Source organism: Zootoca vivipara, chromosome 1 (assembly GCF_963506605.1).
Source record: "Zootoca vivipara chromosome 1, rZooViv1.1, whole genome shotgun sequence".
Taxonomy (NCBI): Eukaryota; Metazoa; Chordata; class Lepidosauria; order Squamata; family Lacertidae; genus Zootoca; species Zootoca vivipara.
The window spans coordinates 48806103-48833141 of NC_083276.1; the positions used below are offsets into that span (position 1 = coordinate 48806103).

Consider the following 27039-nt stretch of genomic DNA (forward strand, 5'->3'; position numbering starts at 1 on the left):
AATTTCTTAATTCTATAAACATGGGCATAGCCAGGATTTTTGTTGGGGGGGCAGAACATCAGATATATATTGAAGTTTATTGATTTTGATTGATTTAGGGGAGCAGCTGCCCCTCCCCTTGGCTACACCCATGTGTATAGAACAGTTGCCAGTGTTCGTAATACACCTTGTAATCTGTCCTTGGTTCTTTATTTTTCCTTGTCACCCTCTCTTAATTTAAACTAACCTCTTGCTGATCACTTTTCCTATCTCTGTGTGAGGTTTACTTCCTTTCATGAATGGTAAGTTTGTCAGACTAAGGATGAGTTCTGTCTAGGCCTTTTTGGAAAGCTGGTACAGTACATCAAATGCAGTCATACCCCAGAGCTGGTTTGGACGGATACAAAGAACGGCATTGCTCTTTGCCCACAGCAATTGGAATACTTGGTGAGAGTGTGGTCGCATATACATTCACACACTTACTTACCTTTCCCTGTCTGTATGCCAGATTATTTCAGTCCAGTGATTCATTAAGCCTTGGCATTTTATATTCTGACAATGGCCATTCCAATGCCACAAAGAAGTACATAAGTGAAGCAAGATGGTGATATTTCCTCCTTTGTCTTTCATCTCCACAGCCTATTAGAAATGGGTATAACATTTCTAGATACAGTGTACCTCGGTTTAGGAACACAATTGAAGCGAACTTTCCCATTGAAAGTAATGGAAAGTGGATTAATCCGTTCCAGACGGGTCCGCGGAGTACTCAACCTGAAGCGTACTTAACCCGAAGCATGGGTGTAATTGGTTCCGGAAGTCTGTTCATAAACTGAAGCGAACTTTCCCGTTGAAAGTAATGGAAAGTGAATTAATCCGTTCCAGATGGGTCCATGGCATTCGTAAACCGAGGTGTTCGTAAACCGAGGTTCCACTGTATAGACTTTGATAAGGCTACATACAAGCTACCTCTGCTAGTAGCCACTGATGTATCTGTTCTCCGTGTTTTGTATTAAATCAATTATAATAGGATCATACATCCTGCAAGTGAACAATTCTGATTTGCATTGAATTTGTTGGTCTGGAGACCACCTGTGTTTTTATTGTGCTGATTACTGCACCCTCTGCTTCAAATCACTACCAAGTTCTCAATTTATTGAACATGGATGTTAAACCAGCTGTTTTCTTTTACAAAATGGGTTTCAGTACGTTGTGGGTGCTCCCCAGAAATGTAAAAGTGGACTCTTTTACAATAAAATGACTTGCATAAAAATATGAGCATTAGGCAGAATTTCATTTAGAAGCCAGTTGGGGCATAAGGAATCATGCCCTTAAGGAAAGTACAGTTAAAATGAAACATCTTACTTTTCTTAGAATCAGAGTCTTCTTGTTTCAACAATTTAGGAGGTATTACTGGATCTTACTGGATCAACACCTTTAAAAAGGCTTTAAACATTTTTAAAGCAACATTGTTGATTTAATTACTGTAACTGTAAGGCAGTAAATATTCAGTCATGCATTCCATCCAGTGCAGGCTGTTAAGCATACAGCACAGGGTTGTATCACCTTTTTGTGGTACACAAAACAGCAGAAAAACGAATAGCTGTTTAAAGTCCAAGAAGGGTGAGTAGAAGATGGAGGAAGCAACTGAATGACCCATTTCCCTTCAGTGAGAAATGGGAACAAAGCATCATTATGCTCACTGTGTGTTATTACCAATGTGAAGCTGTATTGCTTGTATAAAAGATCAGCTGAAACCAGGCCTATATATTAAAACAGTCTGGCTGTATTATTCATTTTCTGTCATCCTACCTCAGCTGCATGTTCAATCCTTCCAATCCTCAAGAAAGATTGTTTTGTTGTTCACAGTTGGCTCTAGCTACGGAGACATCAAATGTGCTCCCTCTTTCTGATTTACAAGCAAACACTTGTCAGGGGTCAAAGGCGTTGCCTGATGTGAATTTTCCCCCAGCTCTCCTAACCCACTAAAAAAAAAGGCATCTTGGAGGCCACAAAAAGATTTTGGGGAGGCTGTCTGTGGCCTGTGAGCTGAGGGTTTGCCACCCCTGCACTAAGGTAAAGAGTTCTGCATGTACATAGCACCACCTACTGAAAAAGCTGGCCTTCGCAGTTCAGCCATTTTCATTAGTGCCGCTGTGCTGTGAGAGATGGAGAAACTCTTATCTTTTTCTTCTAGTTTCTTCTAGACCTATTAGCATGGTTATCTCTTGTGGACATGCCACTAAAATTTTCTACCGCTATGCATGTGGCCCTAATTCAGCTAGTAACTAGTCAACCACTGGAGTCCAAGAATTCCTGGATTTTGCTCACAGGACTGTTAGATCAGACCAAAGGCCCATCTAGTCCAGCATCCCTTTTTTCACAGTGACCAGGCAGATGCCTTTGGGAAGCCCACAGCCAGGACATGAGCACAATCGTGCCCCCTCATAATTGCAAGCAACTGGTATTAAGAGGCAGACTGTCTCAGATATGGTAGTTAGTCATAGCCACCATAACTAGTAACCACTGACAGCCTTAGGCTCCATGAATATATCTCATTTGTATTAATTTGTACACTAATGCGACACCTTCAGTAAAATATGGATGTGCCACAATCTATCATGCTAGTACCAGTCATAGCTATTTTTGTTATGTGCATATCTGTACTTCTATAAAATAGCTTTTGTAAAGTAGGGTTCCCCCCATGAATGCATTCATTGAGAGGCTGATAACAGGAACTGATTCTCCAGTGTGCACTGGGCCAAACAGCAGTTTCCGTGTTACAAAACACATGCTTTCATACAAGTATGGACCGGAGAATACCAAAATACAATGTGAGAATTGGTGCCAAGTTCCCTAACCTCAGCTTTACACTTGCAAGAAAAAAAGGTCCCAATTAAGTTCATAGCTGGCAAATAACATTTCAGAGCCACTTCAAATGTTACATTTTAAAATGTACGTCTAAGATAAAGTGTGTTCCTAAATATTAAGAGGATGAATGCCACAAATGCACGTAGCAGAGACGTTCACTCATTAGGGAGCTGTGACTGTCAACAGCCCTCTCAGGAATGTATGTTATTTGGCAATCTGAGGTTTGCTGCTGTTTAATGTGCGAAATGATCCTCGGTGTTAAATCCTTCTGCATTTAATACTCGGGTTTCCAAGATGTGTGTTTGGAATCCTATAGAAGGCAGCGTTCTTGGCCCTTGTGCTTAACAAGCATCACACATCTCATCTCATGGTTAGGCTGCTCATAAACCCTTAGTGCTCTTAGAGTCTATTTAATGCTAGAATGGAAATGGATGAAAGCCTTAATTTGCTATACCACAGCAGCAAAGGATGCCTTCTCTGGTATATTTATAAAAGCAACGTAGAGGGAAGGACAACGGCTGCCTCTGGCTTGCTTTCTGACCTTGGGAGTTACCAAGACTGGCATTCCTGTGAAGTCATGTGACCAGGATTGGCGGGCACAGCTGTCACCAATGGAGGGGAGGGGCACAGGAGTGGCCATTCCGATTGAATTTCACTCCAGCCACTTGAGATTTTTCTCTTCTTTTCTTGCAGTGGTTTTTTTTCCCCTTCCACCTCTTTTGTTCATTGATTCAGGTTTTAGAAAGTTTAGCAGGACAGCAGCATCCAAGATGCTAGCCTAGAATATTAGGATGGTTGCCCTAAGATCTTGGTGGCCGCATTTGCCATCTCCTGCTGACATTCCTTCATCTGAATCGTCCGAGGTTCCTGTGGTCCAGAGCCTCCGAATGGTAAAATCTGCCTTCCAGTTTTAGCAGCAACTTTATTGTGTTTTACGGTGTGTCTGCTGTCCTGGCAGGTTAGTATATGACGCTCTTGAGCACAAAGGAGATGGGTCAGGACCAGACAAAGCAGCAGATAGAAAAAGGACTCCAACTTTACCAGTCCAACCAGACAGAAAAGGCCCTGCAAGTTTGGTTGAAGGTTTTGGAAAAGAGCACAGATGCTGCTGGCAGGTTTCGAGTCCTGGGTTGCCTCATCACCGCTCACTCAGAGATGGGCAGGTACAAAGACATGCTAAAGGTAAAGCAGATTTCACGCTGATTGCTCTTTTCTCTCACTATAAAGGGGGTGGGAGCTGTGGTGGGCAAGCAGGCTTTGGGTAGCAGTTCAGCAGACAAACTGCAAATACTGTGAACCTGGATTTGGTAGAATTGCTCTTGGAAGGTCCTGTAAATTGCTTAGATTTGTAAATTGCCATCCTGCATCTCTGCTCCCAGTTCTCCATCCCCAGAAATTTTTATACTGTATTGTTCATCTTTGATGTTTAATTCCCAGGAACGTAATTGTGCTAGCCACAGCATGTCATGTTATTGTAGCAGATTGTTCAGTTTTGCAAAGCATTACTTGCGTGTGAAAGTGTGCATAACTGTTCAGGAGACAATGCCCTGAGGCTATCCCTTGATTTCATTGAATCATTTTTTATAATATGCAATCTTCAGATGAAGTGCGTTATACAATTTGAATAAATCATAGCAACACTAGCCAGACAGACATTCCTTTCTTGTTACCATTTTACTAGCATTTATGCTCTGATGCCAGTAAGGCAGTGACTCCCAAATGGTGCTTCATCAGGGTTCCCAGAACTTCCCCTAAATGTTCAAAGCACCCTGCCTACCTTCTTGTGATGACCTAACCGGGTGGTGAGTTGTAAACAAAAGATGAGCCCTTATAGATCAGACCAAAGAGCTATCTAGTCCAGCATCCACTTTCCCACAGTGGCCAACTAGATGCTCCTATTTTTGTTCCCCAGCAATTGGTATTCGGAGATGCACTGCCTCTGAACCTAGAGGGAAGCTATACAGCCATCGTGGCTAGTAGCCACTGGGTTGTAAGTGCTTTGCAAAAGGCCATTCGACGAGACAAGACTGGAATTCAGATCTTCTAGAATTTCTGTTCTTTTTGGCCACAACGTGACACTAGTTCTCTTGAAGGCAGGGGTGGCGAATCTGTGAGCCCTCCAAATCTCAGCCCCAGCCAGCGTAGCCGATGTGTGGAGGTTGTAGTTCAGTGGCAGGGAACATCCAACCCCCAGGCCTCCCCATTTGGCCTGTGGAGCAGTTTTAGCCAAGCCACAGTCATTTGCCCTACACTTACGTCTTTTATGACTACAGTGTAGTTCAGCAACATTTGGAGGGCCAAAGGTTAAGTCACCCTTATTTTAAGGCAATTGTAGGAAAAGTGCAGTGTAGACAGTTGTGGAAGGATAATCTGTGTATCATGGGTTGCGTGCTGGCCAGTGTACCTTCAACAAAGACTCGGCTCCACTAGTGGTCCCTTCAATAAAATACTTGGGAACCTAATTTCTTGCTAGTGCAGCGTGTACTAGTAGCATTTGCAAGCATTTCATTTGAGAGTTCACAGAACCCCAAGACCAAGTGATAGCCACACAGGAGATTCTATAGAACCTAAAGTCTGAAACATGGGCAGGTGGATACAGCCCTGCCCCAGAGAGCTCACAGTCCAAATAGATATGTATGGTACACAAACTTTAAGAGGGGCTGCAGAGGAACAACAATTAGCCAGCAGTTGTTTAATGTCATTTCCTCAGTGCGTTGTTTCGTGTTTAATCTTGTCACATCTTCCGCAAAGCAAGTGCATTAATCTCTGTGCAGCCTCTGAGTGATGCAATCCATCTTGAAGAGCTCACAGCCAGGTGCTTCTTAGGTAAGAGCAGATGCATTGGATGAGGAGGTGCTTAATGATGCTCAAACCCATACACAGTGGCCAGGAGCATTCCGGTTTGCAAAGGAGGGCTCTTCTCAGGTTCTTAAGTGTTCTGGGAGGGCATTCCAGGACAGAAAGGAGGAAGGCATTGCAAGGAGCAGGCACCCTTTGGATGGCTGAGGGTTGTAGGAATGGATGAGTGAAGGTCACAAGAAGGTACGTACATTTTAGGAAATCAGTGCAGAGGGATAGGCAGGAGCAAGGAGATGGAGGCTTTGAAGATGAATGGAGGGCAGGAGAGGTTCCAAATTGACCAAAATATTGACAGGAGCTTTTAAAGGTTTAAATTCAGGGTTTCCCAAATTTGGGTCTCCAGCTGTTGTTGAACTACAACTTCCATCATCCCTAGCTAGCAAGACTAGTGGTCAGGAATGATGGAGCCACAAGTTTGGGAAATACAGGTTTAAACCATAGAAAAACAAATGAGACAGCAGGCTTGAAAAGACACAGTAGAATCCAATGTTGTGTGAGCAAGCTTGCACTTGAGCAAGGAGACTTCCCCTCCTTCCAGTCTCCCCACCCCCATTATGCCCTCAAAATCTGCTCTGGAGGGTCTACCAACTCTTTAGATGACTTTAGATAATATAGCTAAGATGACTTCATCTCTAGCGTGTGCTTCATCAAGATGCTGGAAATGATACAGATACCTTGCCTTGAATACTTCAGAGTCTAAATTAAGAGACCTGGACCTAAATTTGGAGAACCTTCTGGAATAAACAATTTATAAATGGAAAGCCTTGCCAAGCACTTCTGTTCATCAAGATGGCACTTAATTCGTTGCCTCAAAACTAGCATGGGAGCTGGTTTTAATTAGCTGGGAAAGGACATAGTTGCACCTGTTTGAACACTAAAGGAGAGACCACAGGCGAAAGTTCCGGATGACAAAAGCTATGTGAGTTGAAGAGGGGCTGTCTAGGGTGCAATTCCAGGGATCAGCATCCTGGCTGCGATTAATCCCTTTCTTAATGATACACAGAAGGGAAGCAAGTTAATGGAATGAGTTGTTAGGGCTGCTTTACCCAGGACACACATTTCTGCATGGAAGGGAAGCAGCCCACCATAAGGAGATGCAGGAGAGAGAGAGAGAGAGAGAGAGAGAGAGAGAGAGAGAGAGAGAGAGAGAGAGAGAGAGAGAGAGAGAGAGAGGGTCTGAGTGGTTTGTTTTACTTAATTGTTGCATTTGGGTTTTGGCGAGCTTAATTTAAAAAATCAAGGCAGCAATATCCTACCATTTCTGACTCACTTGTCTCTTATACAAGAAAGCCCTTTCTTCGCCCAGAGTGCTTCCAGATTATCTGCTTGTTGTGGGCAGGTTCGATGTTACTGTGTCACAAGGGGTTATCCTGTGTTTCTAGTCACTTTTCTTGCCGCAAAAAGTCCAACCTTTTGGGGAAGCACCTTTGTTTCACCAGATCTCTGAATCGGCTTTAGTTATACCACTGAATTTGCTGGTAGCGCCCTCTGTCCTCTTAGCCTCCCCACATATAACAGTTTTCTTAGGCAATTAGCCTTTTATTCCCCACTAACTTCCACTGAAATAATAGGGTTTAACCAGAAAGCAGAGTAGCCATGAAAATGATTAGTTTTACAAGCCAAAAAGCAGCAGACTGCCACAGTGAGCCAGGGAGGCATGAGAGTGTTCGGATATCACAGTGTTTAGAGAGCAGGACCTGCACAGCTGTTTAATTATTTAAGAAACTTAGTTTAGTTAAAGCTATTTAATATTTAATGTAGTTGAAAATAAGCCAAAACAAATTATTTAGGGAGCAATGCAGTCCATTCTCATACTGCTACCATCTTTCTGAAAAGGCCAGAATTGAAATATTAAAAGACAGGGTAGGATATGGGTAAGGAATCTCGAATTTTACTGAAATATATCTTTTCCTGAAATTCCCTCACACAGAAACTCTGGTAAGGATAAGGAGGAAGAAAACTGACCTTAACCAGCAATAGACTGAATGGCATCATTGGAGTTTACAGTAGTGAGGAATGGGGATTAATTACGATGCCCATTGAGATTCATAAGATGATAGAATCATAGAGTTGGAAGGTTCCCCATGCAATGCAGGAATCTCAACTAAAGCATCCATGACACATGGCCATCCAGGCTCTGCTTAAAAACCTCCAAGAAAGAGGTTTAAATTCTTCCCTCTCCCACCTTCTGTCTCCTCCTGTGACCATTGACAGCTCCTCCTTATACCTTATACATTTGAGGCTTCTTTGTCATGAAGGTCTCCTGCATCTGCTTAAATCACCACCTCTGGCCTTGATTCACCCAGTGTATCATACCTCTGTATTCTTAACTCCAAGCTCCTCAGTGCATCATGGTATCTGAAGGCATCACGGTATCTTTTCTAGCAACAGAGACAATGTTCCTTAAATGTTCTGTTCTCTGCTGCAAGTTTGCAGTTGTGCAGATTGACACAGCCCGGGAGCTGGAGGATCCGGACTACCTTACAGAGAGCTACCTGAATCTGGCTCGGAGCAATGAGAAGCTCTGTGAATTCCAAAAAACCATCTCCTATTGCAAGACCTGCCTGAACATGCAAGGTACCACAGTGAGCCTGCAGCTCAATGGCCAAGTCAGCCTCAGCATGGGCAATGCCTACCTCGGCCTCAGCATCTTCCAGAAGGCTCTGGAGTGTTTTGAGAAAGCCCTGCGCTACGCCCACAACAATGACGACAAGATGCTGGAGTGCCGCGTCTGCTGCAGCTTAGGGAATTTCTACACACACCTCAAGGTGGGTACAGCTCAGGCAGGAGGTGGAGAGGGGCTGCAGTTAAGAGGTTGGGCAATATGACAGGAGCAGAAGGAATTTCAGGCATGCGGACAAATGTCCGTGGGCCTGTCCAGACTGATTTGGTCATGTAATGTGCAGGGTGAGGTCAGGAAAGTATCCTGGTGACAGGCAGACACCGTTGCCCCCTCTTAGGCCGCCCCACAATGAGTGTGGGGAGCCATCATGCAGGCTGGAAAGATCCTGACAACCCTTGCCAACAATAAGAGGAGGAGCAGGGCACCGAATGCCTAGTTAGCAGAGGTGGCAGTGCCAAGTTGGCAGTCCTTAAAGAAGGGTTTGACTCCGAGGCTGCTCCACATATTACAGTTTTGGTATAGGAAGCCTGCAAATTATGCAGGGGTTACATTCCAGCAATCACGTCTAAAGCCAAAATCAAAACACATGGGGTGCAGTGGCGGGTGGGATTGCCAAAGTCTTTTCCCCCTGGACACCTGCCCCCTTTCCATCCCCCTTTTATTTATTTATTTATTTATTTATTTGCCAAGCACATAAAGCTGATTATGCACAAGTTAAATGTGCTTAAGGGGGGGGATCGTAACATTTATAATAACTTATTTACATCATCATTGCAGTTATAGCACTGCAGTTATAGCACCTTTTGGTCATGTGCTGTGGTTGTGTCTGATCAGTTGTCACATATAGAATTTTCTGAGAAAGTGAATGCAGTGCCCATCGACATGGACAATGTTTTATCAAATAACTCAGTAAACTACTCCCTCACTTGTGTGAATGAACCCCCAAGCACTCAGTGCTTTTCTTCTAGAGAAAAAAAAGGTGCTGGTACTGCGTACCTTTGAGCACCCCCCCCCCCGGGGGGGGGAGCACTGCTAGTACCAGTGTTTTCCATTGGAGAGTGTTTGGCAGGTTTCCACCCTAATGCTTTACATTTCTGAGAAGGAAATTCTCCCAATTCTGGAGGAAAGAAGCACATTCCTATTATGGGGCAATAGCCCCTCCCCCCTGACCCTGGGCATAACCTTGGCAAGGCTTGTTTTCAATGCATTCTCACATTAAATTTGGGGATTTGTAAAAGACTCAAACCCTTTTCCCAAATTGGTGTTCACTAAAATCTATACAATGAGATGCAAGTCCCTTTGAAGAGCGACAGCAATGTGCAGTGTAGGTGGGTTTCCCTTAGTTACTGCAAATAGGTGAGTTTATAAATCTGCTAAGTTTTATCTTCTAATTTATGAGAGATCATGGAATTAAGAGATTGATCAGAAATAGGCATGTCTGCTGTACATACCATACATTGCATGCACCTTACAGCCTGGCTGATTAGGGACTAGGTTTCAGCTTGCTTGCAGAACTAGAGATAGGTGCTCCCATTATTACAGTACCTTGACAGGCTCTTTGCTGCTCCACAAGCAGTCTTAAGGTCTCATGCTTCCCTCCCGCCTACCTCTGTCCCTGCTTTTGTCTCGTTATCTTTTTAAGGACTATGAGAAAGCCCTTTTCTTTCCATGCAAGGCTGCGGAGTTGGTGAATGATTATGGAAAGGGCTGGAGTCTAAAGTACCGAGCGATGAGTCAGTACTACATGGCTGTGGCCTACCGGAAGTTGGGGCGCTTGGCCGACGCAATGGAATGCTGTGAGGTACAAGGTGGCGAGGCGCTAAAAAAAAGAATGAGAGGTCTCTGCAGGCAGGGCCGTCTTAAGCGCCCCTGGCGCCGTGGAGCGATGGATCCCTCCGGCGCCCCCCCCCCCGCCCCGTTTCCCAGTGCGGTGGGCGGGCGGGCGCAGCGCGGCTGCCACAGGCGCCGCTGTGCAGCGGGCAGGCAGGCACAGTGCGGTTGCCGTGAGCGCAGCTCGCGGCGCCCTCCTGGCGGGCCGGCGCCGTGGTGCCCTGCGCCACTGGGGGTCTACCTAGAGCTGGCCCTGTCTGCAGGCCAGCTAGGGATGGACTGTAATTCTGTGGTAACAGACCTGCTTTGTGAGCAAAGGATCCCAAGTGAACAGTATTGAGCAAGATCAGGCATCCCCAGACTTCGGCCCTCCAGATGTTTTGGACTACAATTCCCATATTCCCTGACCACTGGTCCTGTTAGCTAGGGATCATGGGAGTTGTAGGCCAAAACATCTGGAGGGCCGCAGCTTGGGGATGCCTGAGCTAGATAGACAAACAGAGGGTCTGACATAGTACAAGGTATATTCCCGCATAGGTAAAGGCATCTGTAGCAATATATGCCCCGTAGCTCATACAAGTATACTCCTGCTTTCTCTTATTGCCAGCAGATAACATGGGTGAGGGCTCTCCACTGCAAGTGGAGCTCAGGACCAATATACAATATATGAACACCCTCACCCCCAAGTAGATGCAAAATTCTTAGAGCAAACTGGATCTATGGTGTGGCTGAAAAGGTTTAAATTCTGATTCTGTGAAATTTTCTTGCTAGGAGTCAATGAAGATTGCCCTTCAGCATGGAGATCGTCCTTTGCAGGCACAATGCCTGCTCTGCTTTGCTGATATCCACCGCAGCCGTGCAGATGTACAGGTATGCAGGCCCATGCGGAGAGTGGGGTGGGGGGCAGCCAGGTACACTTGCCCAGGACTAAGCCAGCTGGGGTGCCTTGCCAGAGACTCCCTGCTTTTTTGTTTGAGTTTATGACTTTATTCTAATAAGACTCCTGTCCTGGGCCTCAGACAAGCTCTGCACTGTCCTGCAGGTATGAAACACCCATTCCGTCCTATCAAACAGGCAAAAGCAGTCTGGAGATGAAGTTATAAGGCTTGGAGAGTGATTGACCTCTCTTATACCGCAGACAGCATTCCCCCGTTACGATTCCTCAATGAGCATCATGACCGAGATTGGGAACCGGCTGGGACAGATCCAGGTGCTGCTGGGCGTGGCCAAGTGCTGGGTGATTCAGAAGGAACTGGACAAGGTCAGTGATAGGCTGAACTGAAAAGCTGAATAGATGACACTTGATTCCCCTTCGATCTCTTTCATTTCAGTTCTTTCCCCTAAATCCCAACAACTTGGTCCTCGCAGTTACTACCTTAAATATTCTTAGTACTGGTAAGGCTAGCCTGTACCAATCCAATGTTCCTGTGGCCTGATTTTTATTGCATGAACTAAGAAGTAGCCTAAGACACCAATGTAGCAAATGGGGAGCAGAGGGGGATTGATGCTTATCACCATGGCACTTTATTTCTTCAGTTCTATGCTCATTTTACAGAAAACTGTAACATCCAGTCCCGACCAAAGATCCTTGGTTGTGGCTGGGGAAATTCAAAAGATCATAATGAGGCAAATCAGGAGATAACCATGAAACATTAAGATTACCTGTTCCCATAATAGATACGGTACACTGGTTTTTCTTTCAGGGTTAGTGAGCACAAAGAGACAGAGCCAATACCTTCCTGCTCAGATATGTTTACGGACCATTCGCAGAGAGTATGACTAAGGATTCCATCATGGCAGGGGTAGATGGGAAATCTCCAGCTCTTCAGTGTGGGAGGCAGCAGTTACAAGTTACCTGTTTCTGCAGCCACCGTGGGCGCTGTGATTCTCCAGCGGTTTGTGTTTGTTCCTAGAACATAGCTGCCAAGTACCCCATTTTCCCGAGAAACCCCCGTTTTTACTTACCTTTTCCCAGTGGTCCCCTGTATCACTTCGTCTCCCGTTTTTCTCCGTTATTTTCTCCTGCCGGCGGCCATTTTTTTTCTGATTTGCCCTTCTATGGGCACTAAAAGCGACACCGGAAGTTACGTCGACGCAACTTCCGGTGTCACACAGCTGCCGGTCCTGGATTCTGGATTCAGTCTGGGACTTGGAAGGTAAGCCCTAGAGACGCACTCCATTGTCCCTGGAGTCAAATGGATGCCAACAGCAATAATCAGATGTGGCAAGCAGGACCATGTAGCTGCACCATAGATTTCTACAAAAGCTTTACCAAATTGACCATCTTAGTTTCTGTTTCTTCCCTAATAACCTCTAGGGTGGAACGAGGCTTTCTCACTGCCACTGCACGGTTGAGTTGAAGTTTTCAGTGAGCTATCCAACATGAGTAGATATAGGAGCTCCGATAGAAATGCACACAATAGATTGCAATAATTTTCAAAATAAATTTCAAGCCAAAGCCATAGCCTTTTCACCTGAGGTGCGTTTCGGCATGCAATGTGAAAGCTGCATAAAATGCATTTATTTCTGTCTCGTCTGCAGTAATATGCAGCATAGTGAGTTTGTTTAATTTCCCACAGGCACTAGAAAGTATAGAGAAGGCTTATGAACTGGCAGAGGGACTAGGAAACAAGGTAAGTCCTCTCATTGCCAATTCCTTGTGCCAATTATGAGGTAAGCTCTATTTATTTAAAATATTTGAGTTGTGTCTATCTAAGTCATATTCTGAGAAGACTCGCTGAAATCAATGACCATTGACTTTGATGGGTTTACTCTAAATAAGAAAGGATATAAAAAGTTGAATCCGACTTTCTGCTTAACAGGCCTCCAAGGCAGCTCCCAAGTGAAAAGGAATGCACAATATCACCATAAGAAGACACTTTTAAAAGGCAGTGGTGACTGATTAAAGCCGTGGCACTGATAGAAAACTATAGACTTCTAATTGGTTAATAGTCAATTCCTTTCACCGGGGTACTTTTGAGGGTGCAGGGATAGGAATTCCTAACAGAAACTGCAACATCTCACCAAAATACAATTCCTGGGATTCTTCAGGAGAACACTTTAGTATAAATTGATAATGTAATCTGCACCCTTGGTAGAGACAGGCCATCTTAATAGAAAGGGAAGAAAAGAGCTATTCCCAGCTTTTTATAACTTTCAGGAAAATGGAGTTAGCGTAGTAGCTACTACACAGAGGGAGGAAAACCTCTCTCATTTTACAGATGGTTTAGGAGATGCAATCATTGTAAATTTCCATAAACTTCAGTGGGTCTCCTCTGAGTATGGTTAACGTGGGAAATTGTCCACTGAATCTGAAAAGAGGGACATTTACATCAAGCTTGATTAATACTATGTATGTTGTAAGATTTCCACCTTACAAAAACGAGTTCTAGGTGAGAGCCATTGTTAGCCACACTCATTGAAACCGAGTGGATGTGCCCACATTGGATATCACTCAATAGGTCTTGGACCTTACTATTCAGGATGATCAATATTTGGTCATAAGAGCTAAATGCACTTGAAATCTAATGTGGAACAAACCATCCTTTAAGTTTCTTTTTGCACAGGTTACAGAATTGTTAAAATTAGCCCATAAGTAGTACCTCATGCCTTCCTTGTAAATTTTATCAGTCCGGAGTCTCTGCCGTTCAGCTTCCAGGATTGACATGTGATCAGCACCTACCAGCACATGTGGTGGGAATGCCCAGCGATTACCAGACAGAGCAGTCACCCTACACCTCAACTGGCATTGCTGAATTTGTTTTTTGAGCCAGATAAAGATCATAAGGAGCTGACAGCACATCTTCTCACTGCGGCCAGGACCATGGTAGCTAGGCATTAGAAAGATTTTAAAATTGTGCACCTTGAATATTGATATCGAAATGTGTGGAAGACAGCTTTGTTAGAAAAGGTCACTCAGCAATTGGAAATAGAGGACAAAATGCACAGGACACATTTGCTGAGATATGGTTTAGTTCTATTGAATATCCCAATTGAAGGGAACACATCCAGTCACCAGCTACAGCTTATACCCATTTGTGGGTGCAATGAAAACGAAACCACCTGGCATATGGAGCAGCTATGTTCATAAAGTCCTTAAGAAACTTCTGACTGTAACCTGTAAAGGGGAAATATAGATCAGTTGAGAAAATTGCCATGTACTCACCTGCCTTATTACTAGCTCTTTGATGATGTGATGGATTCCACTCTGCAGTTGCAACAATGTTCTCCCTTATTTTGTTATTATTTGTATGATATCCTGAAATCAATCTAATTTTAAAAAATACCGGTATGAAAAGAACTGCACACTCTTCAGCTACAAGAGGACTGTTTTAAAAAGATCTGAATGAGACATACCAAAGACTTGGTGACAGAAGACTAACCTGACAGATGATAGAGGACAAGGAGGAGCACAAGGGGAGACGCAGGAGGTGATAAAGGTGTCAGAAAGATGTAAAAGAGAAAGTTTTATTGCTGATTAAGGATTCAAATGGTTGGATCTGCAGAAAGCCAGTCTAGTCCTCTGTGATGCCCTTTCCGTCTTTCCCCATCTCCACACAGCTTGGCCTGCTGAAGATTCACTGCCTGTGTGAAGGCATCTACCGCACAAAGGGGCAGCAGCGGGAGCTTCGCAACCATGTGGTGAAGTTTCACGAATGTGTGGAAGAAATGGAGCTTTACTGTGGCATGTGTGGCGAATCCATTGGAGACAAGAACCACCAGCTCCAAGCTTTGCCCTGCTCCCATGTCTTCCATATAAAGTAAGTAGCAGAAAGGGATGCATCAGATCACAAGTGATAGAGCTGAATTGACTGGGGGATGTTGGTGAATGAATGAATTCTTTATTAACTAATGAAGGTCTGCTGTTAATGACACAACTCTTGTTTTGTAGCAAAGTTGGGAGGGAGGTATATTGGAGTTTATGACCCAGTAGGAACTAGGTCATATTGCACCACAAACTAGTCGCAAAATGTGAGGAATTGGAAATGGAAGAAAGGATGGGTTGTGTTTGATGTCTACTCCAAAATGAGCAAATAGAAAAATAAAATCAGGAAGTAGTTGAAGGTAATCTATTCTATGTTGTCCAAATTTAGTGTATGCTGTGCATTAAAAAAGGAGCTTAAGGGGTAATCTGTCACTGTGAATTACTAAATCCTGCCTTACAAGGTGGGAAATGCAACAGGAAAGTGGGTTGAGCGAGTGAATGGAGCAACTCCATGCTTTGCAGAAGCATGGAATGAAACTAGGGAAGTTCAGGAGTGGTTTGGAAGGCTGACTGTAAACAAAGAGGTCCTGGAGGCCAGCATCAAAAAGAAAACAGCAAATGACCTCATGGACGAGAAATCTTGGCATCCATAATCTGGCAAGGCTAACTTTAGCATGTAGTAAATAGCAGGTCAAATATTAATAAACAAAAAAGAGAATGTGAACAGGTTGGTAGCATAGCCATGACTAATGTAATGTGAGTGGATAAAACCCACAAATTGCAGCAAATTAGTTGCTTAGTTTTCTTCAATGAAAAAGAAAGCATCCCTGTAACAGATTTGGAAAACAGTGACTGACTAAGTTATACTCTGAGTAGATGCATTGAGATCAGTGGGCTTATATCCTTTAATTTCAATGAGTCTACTCTGAATATTGATTTGTGTGGCAGTGTTTTTTTTAATGGTACCGTTATCTGCTTTATTCCTGTATCTTGGTAGACCGTGAGACTTTTATTCTCAGGGTTGTGGGTTTTCAGCCCCATGCTGGGCTAAAGATTCCTGCATTGCAGAGGGTTGAACTAAATGATGCTTGTGGTTCCTTGCAACTTTATGATTCAATTATGAGTATAGGTAATCAGTAATTATCAGGTCCTATTCCTCCCTAAGGACTAGTTATTTAAGTTAGGACCTCCTCTACACTCCAGCTTAAGGTGTGCTTCTTTTCCACTGCAGGTGCCTTCAGACCAATGGGACACGTGGTTGCCCCAATTGCCGGCGCTCATCTGTTAAACCAGGATTTGTGTGATCCACTGAATCCATGATTTAAGAGAGCTCATTTGATAAGTGTCAAATAGCTGGAACATTTTAGGCTCATGGTATGGAGATGGGGAACCAATGGGTAGGAAGAGGGTCTCCTGCAGACTGGATGCAACATGTGGACCTAGTTCTCTGCTACCTGATGTTCCACACACCTGAGTTGTGGATGTGTACCTGCCATCTCTTTCCTCAAAACCAGTTATCACAACCGATATGTCACCTCTGTTCTTTGAAGGGAGTTGGTTAGCATGTCTTCCTACAATCCCAGTCCTCTCATTCTCATGTTCTGCTGCTTCTGGTAGCTTCTACCAGGTCCAGTTCTGACATTCACACCACACACCTTGTTTTTATTCATTCCTTGTGGGAAACAAAATTATCATGACAACACACTGTATATGGATGTAGCTATGGAGAGGCACCAGCCATTTCCCAAATATTGCTATAAGTTACTTCCTCGTGGCATGTATTGGGTGCCTAGCAGCAGTTCCCTGTATATACTTTGGGAAATTAATATGATATCTGTAATATAAAATAGGATCCTTTGATGAGCTCACCTGGCTTGTCAAATCCACGCTTCTTTTGCCTTAGAATGTTCAGCTCTGTGATGTCTCCACCTGTCCTTCAGCAATGTGTTGTTTGTGTGTCTGCCACAGTGTGCTTGGGATTCTGCCCAGAGTACTGGATTTATTTGGCTTGAGAGCCGCTTTGTTCTGCTCCTGCAGAAAATCCAGTTGCTGCACGGACTACAAAGGGGAAACCTCTTGGGCCAGGGTGGGGGAAGGTGTTTGGAGGGGGATTTCTTTTGTTTTATTCCTTTGCCATAGTATTGTGATGTTACACAAGCAGAAGCAGTTATCTGTCTGCAATTATGTTGTCTTCAGTATATTTATACATTTGGTAAAACTATTTATACTGGAATCAATAAAGTCGTATCAGCCAACGACTCAGTATTTTTGAATTACCTTGTATCTCCCACCACCACCACCGCCCACAAACATTAAAAGCAGTTTTTAACCCAGTAATGCATGCTGTAGTTAGCATCATTTTTTATTAATATACTGTTGCATTTTGTGTTCCTATCAAAACAACAACGACAACAGAAACTAAAGGAAAACCAGAATGGAGAGAGAAGGGAATGGCATCATTTTTAATGCAAGACCTATTTGAGGAGAATTGGAAAAGGCTTGTGAGCGACCCTAAGTGTGGATGAGGGAATAAATCAGTATGTTCGTTAGGGTTTTTGTGGATTTCTTATGGTATGTGTGTGCAGAATATTAGCAGATTTCACAAGAATCCTGCTTTTTCACTGCCAGCTCTCTTTGGTTTGACAGCAAGTTGACTTGGGAGGTGGTTGGAGGAGGAGAGATTGTATTTTCTACAGATTACCGGTACAGTTGACTTTGGGATCCCGTCTGTACAGCCCTACAGGAGATATAAACAGGAAAAGTTCTTACCAAAAGCACATTTTGAAGGCTATGGCCCTCATCCCTATAAGGCAGCATAGGAGTTGCATCATGATGAGGACTTGGACCCTGATCTATATGTAGCATGCTAGATTAAATCCGTACCTGTGTTTTACAGCTTTCCAGAAGACATATTTCACAAAGACTGCAATCCTAAGCACATTTGTTGTGGGATTTACTTTTGAGAAAATATGCTTACAGTTGCATAGTATGTGAAGAATGGCGTTGAGAATATTCTTATCAAACAACTAGTGAAGACAGACACACTGGAAAGTCATTTCAGGTCTTTAGTTTATTTTTCTAGTTGTTTGTTATAATACAGCAGAAAAACCACAATTCAAGACCATTAAAGGTTAAAGGTAGTAGCAAGGGACCAAGCTTTACCAAGCTGTGCCCACTAGATATAAAAACGAAAAACAGCTTTCAACAATGCTTTCAAACTTGCCTTTTCTTATGTGAAAAAATGTGGTGTGTTGTTTTTTTAATTAGGTTGTTCTGAAAGGGTTTCCTGTACAAGAAAGAGAGGAACTACAATGACATCTTCATGTTGCTGTGGTATATTGTAAATAAGCAAGCTCAAGCTTTATTAGGATTTATACACTATTCTTTCAATAAATTATCAGGGTGGTGGCTTACAGTAAATGTTCCTAGCATGGGTTGTAGAGGGATGAGAGCTTGCAACAATCTCCTAGCATGATGTCACCCATTATTAATAATCCATCTTGCTGATGTGATGGTGGCATGCTGAGAGAGACAGTGGCTTATATGACAACCCTCTAATGAAGTCCACTTTTAGCATTCCCATATTGCAGACTGCGTGAGAATTTTAACCAAGTGTGGGTCACGATCTCCACCTATCTGATGCGGGACTGGGTGAGAACGACTTGGCAGCGGTCTTTATTGTTGAAACATGACTCAGATCCCGGTCTCAACTGCTCTATTACACAGTAAACACATTTTACGTAAATAACGGCGATTGCAAAGGAGAAGAGCGCTAAGGATGTTCTTTCGTCTGAACCACCTGACGTTGTGCGTATGGGAACATTGAGACGCTGTCAATTAACTGAGCACTTTAAAGGGAAAGTTCAGTTAAATGACTGACTGAATATTATATCCCTAAAAGGCTTTAAAGCTAAGCTGGCCTCCGGAATCGTTCTTCCCCCGCCTCTCTCCTTCCCTGTTGCTGGCCCCCGTTTTCCAGCCCTGCCAGCAAACGGTATATATTAATAACCTCGTTTAATGAACTTGTTATGTCAACAACGTTTAGGTGGGGACGAGGCAGCATCCTGTTAAGAATAAAAAGCTAAGGAAACCCTAGCTGAGCTGTCCATTCCCTCGTTCACATACGCGCAAAATAATTCCCAGGCGCATTTGTGCTTGTTTACCCGCATTCTGAAACGGGGTGTTTCCCTCCTCCTCCCGCAGTGTAAAACCGAAATCGAACTGAGGACGAGTGGCATGGTGCATGCACCTCCTAAGATTTTTATCTCTATGATGCTAAGATGGCAGCGGAACCTCTCGAAGTTCTATAAAGCAGCTGCTAAAGCTAAGCTAACGAAAGACCATCACTCAGCGAATTTGAGCGTGTGGTCACATGACTCCAGGGTAGGAAAATCGCCTATTCCACATGCTTCGGCAGATTCGACTGCCCCGTGTTTTCTCGCTGGGTAAAGCGAAAGGCAACTGTGGTAACTCAGCTTTAAAGAGAGAGAGGAGGAGGAACCTTGAGAGACGTCGGTCGCGACTGCATGGATTGTCATTATCGCTGCTCTCGCCAAGAGCGTCGAATCTGCTGCTTTAAAGGCGGAGCTTGGCTAGTGTGGTTAAAGAAAGATGGCGTCGGTCTGGGATGAAGCGGAGGTGAGGAAATGGGGGGATGGACGAATGAGGGCGCAGGGGGCGAAAGGGGACTCCGTGGTCTCGGTACTGTTCAGGGGCAGAAGTTCCCCCGGTCGGGCCGCCCCATGGCTTCCGCGGAAGGGTCCTGGGTGGGTGAGGAGAGCCCGGGCCCGAAGAGACGCGTTTCTTCCAGCCATGACTCTGTGTTTCTGCCTAGGATGGCATCGGCGAGGAGGTCCTGAAGATGTCCACGGAAGAGATCGTGCAGAGGACCCGCCTGCTGGACAGCGAAATCAAGGTGAGGCTGCGCTGGGCTGGCAGAGCCGGTGGCTCCAGGTTGCCATTGTCCCTTTTCAGTCTACCTGTTCTTTGGCCTGCCTTTCGAGGCAGAATGCACAGTCACTTATACATTTAAAGCAGTATCATAGCGCTTTAATCAGCCATGGCTTCCCCTGAAGAATCCTGGGAAGTGTAGTTAACAGTGATGAGCATTGTTAGGCCATCCCTTTCTCCCTCACGGAACTACAGTTCAGAATGGTCTAACAGTAAATCTCTTTTCCCGGGGAGCTCTGGGAATTGTAGCTCTGTGAGAAGAATTAGCTGAGAGCTGATGGGAGACTGTTCCGTTTTCTTCTACTGTGGCCAAATTATTTTTGCTGCTGCTTTTTCTCTTGGCATATTTGTTTCCTTTTAATTTTTTGTTTTGTTGCTCCTCTCTGGACTTGCATGAACAACTTACGTTGATGCTTATTTTTTGAAGTAATGTCTTACTTGGTATTTACAGATCATGAAGAGTGAGGTGCTGAGAGTAACCCATGAGCTGCAAGCCATGAAAGATAAGATCAAAGAGAACAGTGAGAAGATAAAAGTAAACAAAACACTGCCATATCTTGTTTCCAATGTCATAGAGGTGAGTTTCTTATGCCAGTAGTAAAATGGATGCTGCTAACAATGAATGGTTCTCATTTGTGCACATGAGACAAATGGTGCTTTAGAAGATGGCTGAAGATGGTAATGCTAAACTGGTTCTGCAAAGAGAACAGGAATGGAGTCTGGAGAAAGCACTATAACAACTTGGCCTGTTAAAATAATGTATGTTTGGTTTAAAAGGCATTATTTCTAATGTTGTCATTGTTGCAGAGTCCCTTTCATAGTTTTCACTAGCTCAGTTTGATTTCTTGATGCAACTTCTTGGCTGCAGTGCTAAATAAATTTATTAGGGAGTAAATCCCCCTGATGACAATGGAACTTAACTTCGAAGTAAATATGAAGACAGTTGTCTCTCTCCCTGTGCTTTAATTTGCTAGTCTGAAAAATAGATAAAGTCATAAATGAATCAACTGCAAGGAGGACCTACATTTCTTGGCAAAGACAGCAATCTGCAGTCTCCCTTTGCATTTCTAATGGTGACTGCTTCTCATTTTAAAACTTAGGGGGAAATACTGAGACAACTTTTGGACACTGGTTATTAGCTTATATTTTGCAGTGGACCACCCTGGAAGCTGTTTGGCTAAAGGGTAATATAAGTAAATGCTTAATAAATTAAATTGTGTCTGCGTATATTACACAGTATTTCTTAGCTGTTGTGCAATAGGCAAAACTACCTACTGACTTGTACCTACTGATTTCCCCTGCAAAGGAGTGGTGGACCAAGATAATTCTGGAGGCCTCAAAGACTCTTATATTAATAGTGGCTGGATAACTTAGTGCTTCTTTACATTGCTGTGTGTAATTGTCAGCCAGAATTATGATGTGATTAATTGTGGTATGCTTGCACTCCTGTTGGTCTCTTTGCACCTCTAGCTGCTAGATGTTGATCCCAATGACCAAGAGGAGGATGGAGCAAATATTGACCTTGATTCTCAAAGGAAGGGCAAGTGTGCTGTGATCAAGACCTCTACTCGTCAGGTGAGAACAGCATGTTGAGAGTGCTGTCATTTATACACACATATATGGAACTACCTCACACCATTTTAACTGGAGGTGCAAGGGATTGAATCTGGGATTTTGTACATGCAAAAAAGTATTATTGTTTTATTATTTATTAAATTTGTTAGTCACTTTATTTTGCTCAGGGCAACCCAAAGCAGCTTACAACCAACCAACCAAACAGATCCATTGAACCCATTGAAAATTGCTATTGAATTGTGCCCCCCCTCCACAAAACACTAATGATCATGGCATAACCTCCCAAGAGGCATATCTTTTAAACCTGTTTTATTTCAGCAGGCATTTTAAAGCTAGGGGGTTTTTATGTTTTCAGAGTGTATTTTAGACTTATTTGTTGTGTTGAGCATTTGGAGAATTGATGACGCCTAGGTCAAATCCAATTGTTAATATTTTGTTGCATTTTCTTCAACAGACTTATTTCCTGCCTGTGATTGGGTTGGTTGATGCTGAAAAACTGAAGCCTGGAGATCTGGTGGTGAGTAGTTTCTGCTCTGCACAACCATAAAGGATAAAGGGGCCCCTGACTATCAGGTCCAGTCGTGTCCGACTCTGGGGTTGCGGCACTCATCTCGCTCTATTGGCCGAGGGAGCCGGCGTTTGTCCGCAGACAGCTTCCGGGTCATGTGGCCAGCATGACAAAGCTGCTTCTGGCGAACCAGAGCAGCGCATGGAAACGCCGTTTACCTTCCCGCCGGAGCAGTCCCTATTTGCACTTTGATGTGCTTTCGAACTGCTAGGTGGGCAGGAGCTGGGACCGAGCAACGGGAGCTCACCCCGTTGCAGGGATTCGAACCGCCGACCTTCTGATCAGCAAGCCCTAGACTCTGTGGTTTAACCCACAGCGCCACCTGGGTCCCATAAGCAGCCATAAATACATACCTGGTTTGTTTTTCATGATACACTGTTGAGGATAGTTTACCATAAATGAGGTATCCCTAATTGTCTTGAGAATTATTATGACATTTTAGTAATCTGCTTGCCACCCCAGGCAATCCGTTCAGCCAATATTTCTTAGCTGTTTGATTTAAGTCCATAATAGACTTCCCTTTTAATGCAGCTGAGGTATCTGTGAATGCTGTACAGCAGGTGTGGCTAACCCAAAAGTTGCCCTCCAAGAGTTTTTTGTGGTCTATCAAGACCCCCACCTCCCCCCAAAAAGAGAATTCTAAAGAAATAATGAATACTTATGAACACTGAGATTCACTTCACAAAAGAACTGCTTCGTGTCTTCTTACGGGGTTCTTGTTTACTCCTCTGATGCTGAATCTTGGTGCATACAATAATTATTTTTCCTATGCCTCAGACTAGCAGTTATAACATGACATGATGACAAATATTCCTTTTCATGAAGGTCCGTGGCTGTTCACTTTTCTCAGTTTTGTAACTATTTTCTGCTTTAGAATAAAGACTAATCTCTTGTTTGATTTCAACATGGAGTCCAAAATTAAACCAGTGCAACAGTGCTTGTTGGTTCATCTAATGCCCAGAAATAGTAGCTCTAATGTTTAATTGACAGGTTCTTGATGGAATAACACAAGAGAATTTAAAAAGGGGAGAGGGGCAGAGAGCATGACCTGAGTATGAAGATGTTGGTTTTGGAGTAAAGAAGACTAATTCCTGAATTTATATCTGCAGGGAGTGAACAAGGACTCTTACCTGATTCTGGAGACCCTGCCCACAGAGTATGACTCACGGGTCAAAGCCATGGAGGTGGACGAGAGGCCTACAGAGCAGTACAGTGATATTGGGGGACTGGATAAACAGATCCAAGAGGTGAGAACAAGAGGCTGTGGGCGGGGGGGGGGGGAGGAGCAGTCTTTTAAGCTGTAAGCCTGCAAGCAGGGATTGTCTTGTTTTTAATATGCCTACAGCATTGGATACATTTTAGGTGCTCTATAAATGATAAATAATACCTGTCCTGGGGTGTGAATTAATGGGCAGCATGGTCCATAGTAGGGATTCATTGTCTCTTTCTGTCTTGGCAGCTGGTAGAAGCTATTGTCTTGCCAATGAATCATAAAGAAAAATTTGAAAACCTGGGTATCCAGCCTCCTAAAGGGGTCCTCATGTATGGACCTCCAGGAACAGGAAAGACACTTTTAGCAAGAGCATGTGCTGCACAGACAAAGGTAAGATTTGATGTTGATTTCCCAAAGTCCAGGAACTGTCTTAGTATTGGGTAGGGGTCTGTATGGTGATTCCACAGCTGTGTAGTCCATGCCCCAAATCCAAATCCTTTCATACTGCATTTGATTTGATTATTTTATTTCAATATTAGTAGGATGCAAAATACTGTATTTAGTACAAATTTTGTTTGCCTAGGATAGCACACTTGTGCAGGACCCACAAGCCTCCATATGCTTTCCTTTTCTGCCACCCACTCTCTAGGCTACATTCTTGAAGCTGGCTGGCCCACAATTGGTGCAGATGTTCATTGGAGATGGAGCCAAATTAGTGCGAGATGCCTTTGCGTTAGCCAAGGAGAAAGCACCTTCTATTATCTTTATTGATGAACTTGATGCCATTGGCACAAAAAGGTAAGATCTTGGGACTGTATATGATCTGGAAATCATGCCAGGCTCCTTTGTGAAGCCAGAGAAGACTGTAATGTACAAGCATTGATAGGATCCTTCCTGATTTCTGTAAGAATATATGTTGGATGAGAAGATGACTGAAATTTTATGGTCCTAATTGAGATCCATGGTAGGCTGTTGAACCCCCCCCCAATAGGCTAGCTCTGTATACAGGCAACAGCAGATTTGCATGGGGTTTCAGTTCCTGACCCCTGTGTGCATCGCCGGAGCGTGCATAAGTCCACTTTGCCCCTTCAGGCCCCCCTTTCCAGTCACTTCTAGGTTGCTGAATTCCCGGTCACACATCAATTGGTGGTTCCCTGTACATCAACTACAGCTGTTTTTGGACAGGAATAGTCTGGCCATAGTGATTCATTCATTGCTATAATCAAGTCTTGAGGTTACCAATGTGCTCTGTATAGGGCTACCCTTGGGCCTGGTCTGGAAGCTCCAGCTGGGGATAGACTGTTCATGGGGACAGACTTTCACCAGCACAGAAGTCTGGTGTTCAAAAGCTTGCATTGGCTGCCTGTACACTACTAGGTCAAGTTCAAGGTTCTTGTATCAGGAGACATCAAGAACTGCATACTATCTCTGTCCCATCAATGAAGTCTTTGGGGTAGTCACTGTTAGTGCTTCCCCATGGCTCAGATGCACAACTTGTACCCACCAGGAGCCATGTGTTCCGCATTTGGGGCCCCATTTTGTGGAGCTTCTTTCCATTTGAGGTCAGACAGGTCTCCTCCCTGTTGAACTTCCAGCACCTACTGATGATTGTTGTTACAGCAGGCATTTTAATTGAAGCCAGATGGAATTGTCCTAAATCGTACCACTGTTTCCCATGTCAGCAGCATAGACCCAATCACCTATCTTGATTAGCCCATTGATGTTGGCCCATTACCACTGGCACAATAATAGTATGTTTACATGACACATGCAAAATCCATGCTTCTGAAGGTTCAAATGGTGGTTGTGCTACCAGACCATAGGGGAGTCATTTGATTCACTGACTATGATGACATTGCAGTAACAATTAGATTAGGCTTATACTTGTATGGTGAACATGAAAATAAGGTTTCTGCAAGAGATATGCTGTGTAACAAAAGTTGACTTTCTACCATGATTTCTTCCAGATTTGACAGTGAAAAGGCTGGTGATCGGGAAGTACAGAGGACCATGTTGGAATTGCTGAACCAGCTTGATGGATTCCAACCCAACACACAAGTCAAGGTAACTTTCCTTTGCTTGAGGATACGAGGTGGGGGTGCTGCAAGCAGAGATTACAAAGTGGCTTTCGAATCCATTTTTATGAGAGAGATGTCAATAGGTTCACCTGCATCTCAGAGCACTGAAATCACTGCTCCTTGATTCTCTCTTATCCAGGTGATTGCTGCAACTAACCGTGTGGATATCCTAGACCCTGCTCTACTCCGCTCAGGGCGACTGGATCGCAAGATTGAGTTTCCAATGCCCAATGAGGAGGCTAGAGCCAGAATTATGCAGATCCATTCACGCAAGATGAATGTCAGGTATTAAAAAGGAATGAAGCCAGCTTGTGGGAAAGGCTGGGTTGTGGGCAATAGTACTCTTCCTTTATTCTCCAGGCCCTGCCATAAGTAAACTAGAGTGTTCTTGTCTTGGATTCAGTAGGAGCTATTGGGCTTAAGAATCTTGACTTTCTCAAAGCACAGTTCTGATCTTCATGGCTGTAATCACACAGTAGTGCTGGGTGGTACTTGCTGTAATCTCAGAAATCTAAGAGATAGCCAAGCAAGATTTCCAGTGTTCAGGTGGGGCTTTAGTACCCCTCATTGCTTCTTTTCTTTCCCTGCAACTTGTCAAATCAGAATAATTTATTCAAATTTAAATAAAGTAAGTGCTTAATTTTATACAGGGGGCAGGTTTTTTGCTTTTTGTGGTGCAGAAATTAATTTTTATCATTGATTATGCACAGCTTTAGCTTTGTAGTTGAAGCATTCTCAGGAAGTTTTTATGTGTCCTTTCCAGTTGTGCTTTCCCCCCCTTTTTAAAACATAATTTCTTTCTCTGCAGCCCTGATGTGAATTATGAAGAGCTGGCTCGTTGCACAGATGACTTCAATGGGGCACAGTGCAAGGCTGTGTGTGTGGAAGCGGTAAGTAGATCTACCCACCCCAATGCTGCTTCCTTTAAGGAACTGCCCTCAGCAGCTGATGCTGAACTGGGGAAGAGTGCCTTCAACACAAAAGAGTGGCAGTTTTCCGTGATGCATTATTAGGGTTTTTTTTCTGAGCCATCCTTTTTCTCTTTGGAACAGGGGATGATTGCCTTACGGCATGGAGCTACAGAGCTTACCCATGAAGATTACATGGAAGGAATCTTGGAAGTCCAGGCCAAGAAGAAAGCCAATCTGCAATATTATGCCTGATTCTTGCACCTGAAGCTAATTGTTCAGGCTTTGGCTGAGAAACCAGGATCAAGAGTTGGATCTGGAACTTTCTTACTTTCTATATTACCTGATGGGCTAAAATAAATCATTTGCTTTGACTAAAGCAGCTGTTATGTTGCTACACCTTGAAGAAAAAGAAATACCTTTGTGGAATGGTACCCTTATGCATGTATGAGGCATATGTGTTCCTTTTTAACCCCTTAAAACACCAAAATTTGCACAAAGAACCCAAATTTGTCATTTGCTGTTTGTGTGATTGAATTCTTAATCTTTAAAAAAAATTACTCCTTCACCACAGCATTCCAGTTCCTGCTGATGTATGCTTACACCCCCTACAGTGTATTTAAACTAAAGGTGCAGGTATACTAAAGTCCCTAGAGGGTGTAACGGTTGCACCAATCAACCTGCTTGTTCTCTGGAAGTAATTTTTTATTTGAGGCAAAACTTGTCCCTTACACACACTAGGCTTTGTGGGCAGGAACAAGATCAACAGCTGGGATTACGAGGCTGGCTGCCAAATAAGTGACATTCCTGTCTCCTTGTATCGTCGGCTGCATGACAGGGTTTCTCCAGCAGCTGTGGTTGTGTAGAAGTGCAGAAAATTAAT

General features: G+C 43.8%; 2 protein-coding genes across 3 annotated transcripts; both read left to right on the forward strand.

Moving 5' to 3' along the window:
• Positions 1-37: 37 nt before the first annotated feature.
• RAPSN (receptor associated protein of the synapse) lies at positions 38-18853 on the forward strand. 2 transcript variants are annotated; one of them, XM_035114286.2, is made up of 8 exons: positions 38-4029; positions 8136-8474; positions 9972-10130; positions 10931-11029; positions 11298-11420; positions 12739-12792; positions 14720-14919; positions 16096-18853. In XM_035114286.2, the coding sequence occupies exons 1-8, from the start codon at positions 3814-3816 to the stop codon at positions 16166-16168; spliced, it is 1263 nt and encodes a 420-aa protein (XP_034970177.1). In that variant the 5' UTR covers positions 38-3813; the 3' UTR covers positions 16169-18853. The 2 variants fall into 2 exon arrangements, with proteins under 2 accessions (XP_034970177.1, XP_034970187.1); XM_035114296.2 differs by lacking the exon at positions 16096-18853 and having other exon boundaries at positions 14458-14861.
• A 482-nt stretch (positions 18854-19335) lies between these two features.
• Positions 19336-26506, forward strand: PSMC3 (proteasome 26S subunit, ATPase 3). The gene is made up of 12 exons (XM_035114274.2): positions 19336-19502; positions 19699-19779; positions 20266-20391; positions 21285-21389; positions 21844-21906; positions 23067-23204; positions 23417-23560; positions 23820-23968; positions 25138-25234; positions 25388-25533; positions 26057-26138; positions 26301-26506. The coding sequence occupies exons 1-12, from the start codon at positions 19476-19478 to the stop codon at positions 26409-26411; spliced, it is 1269 nt and encodes a 422-aa protein (XP_034970165.1). The 5' UTR covers positions 19336-19475; the 3' UTR covers positions 26412-26506.
• The last annotated feature ends 533 nt before the right edge of the window (positions 26507-27039 follow it).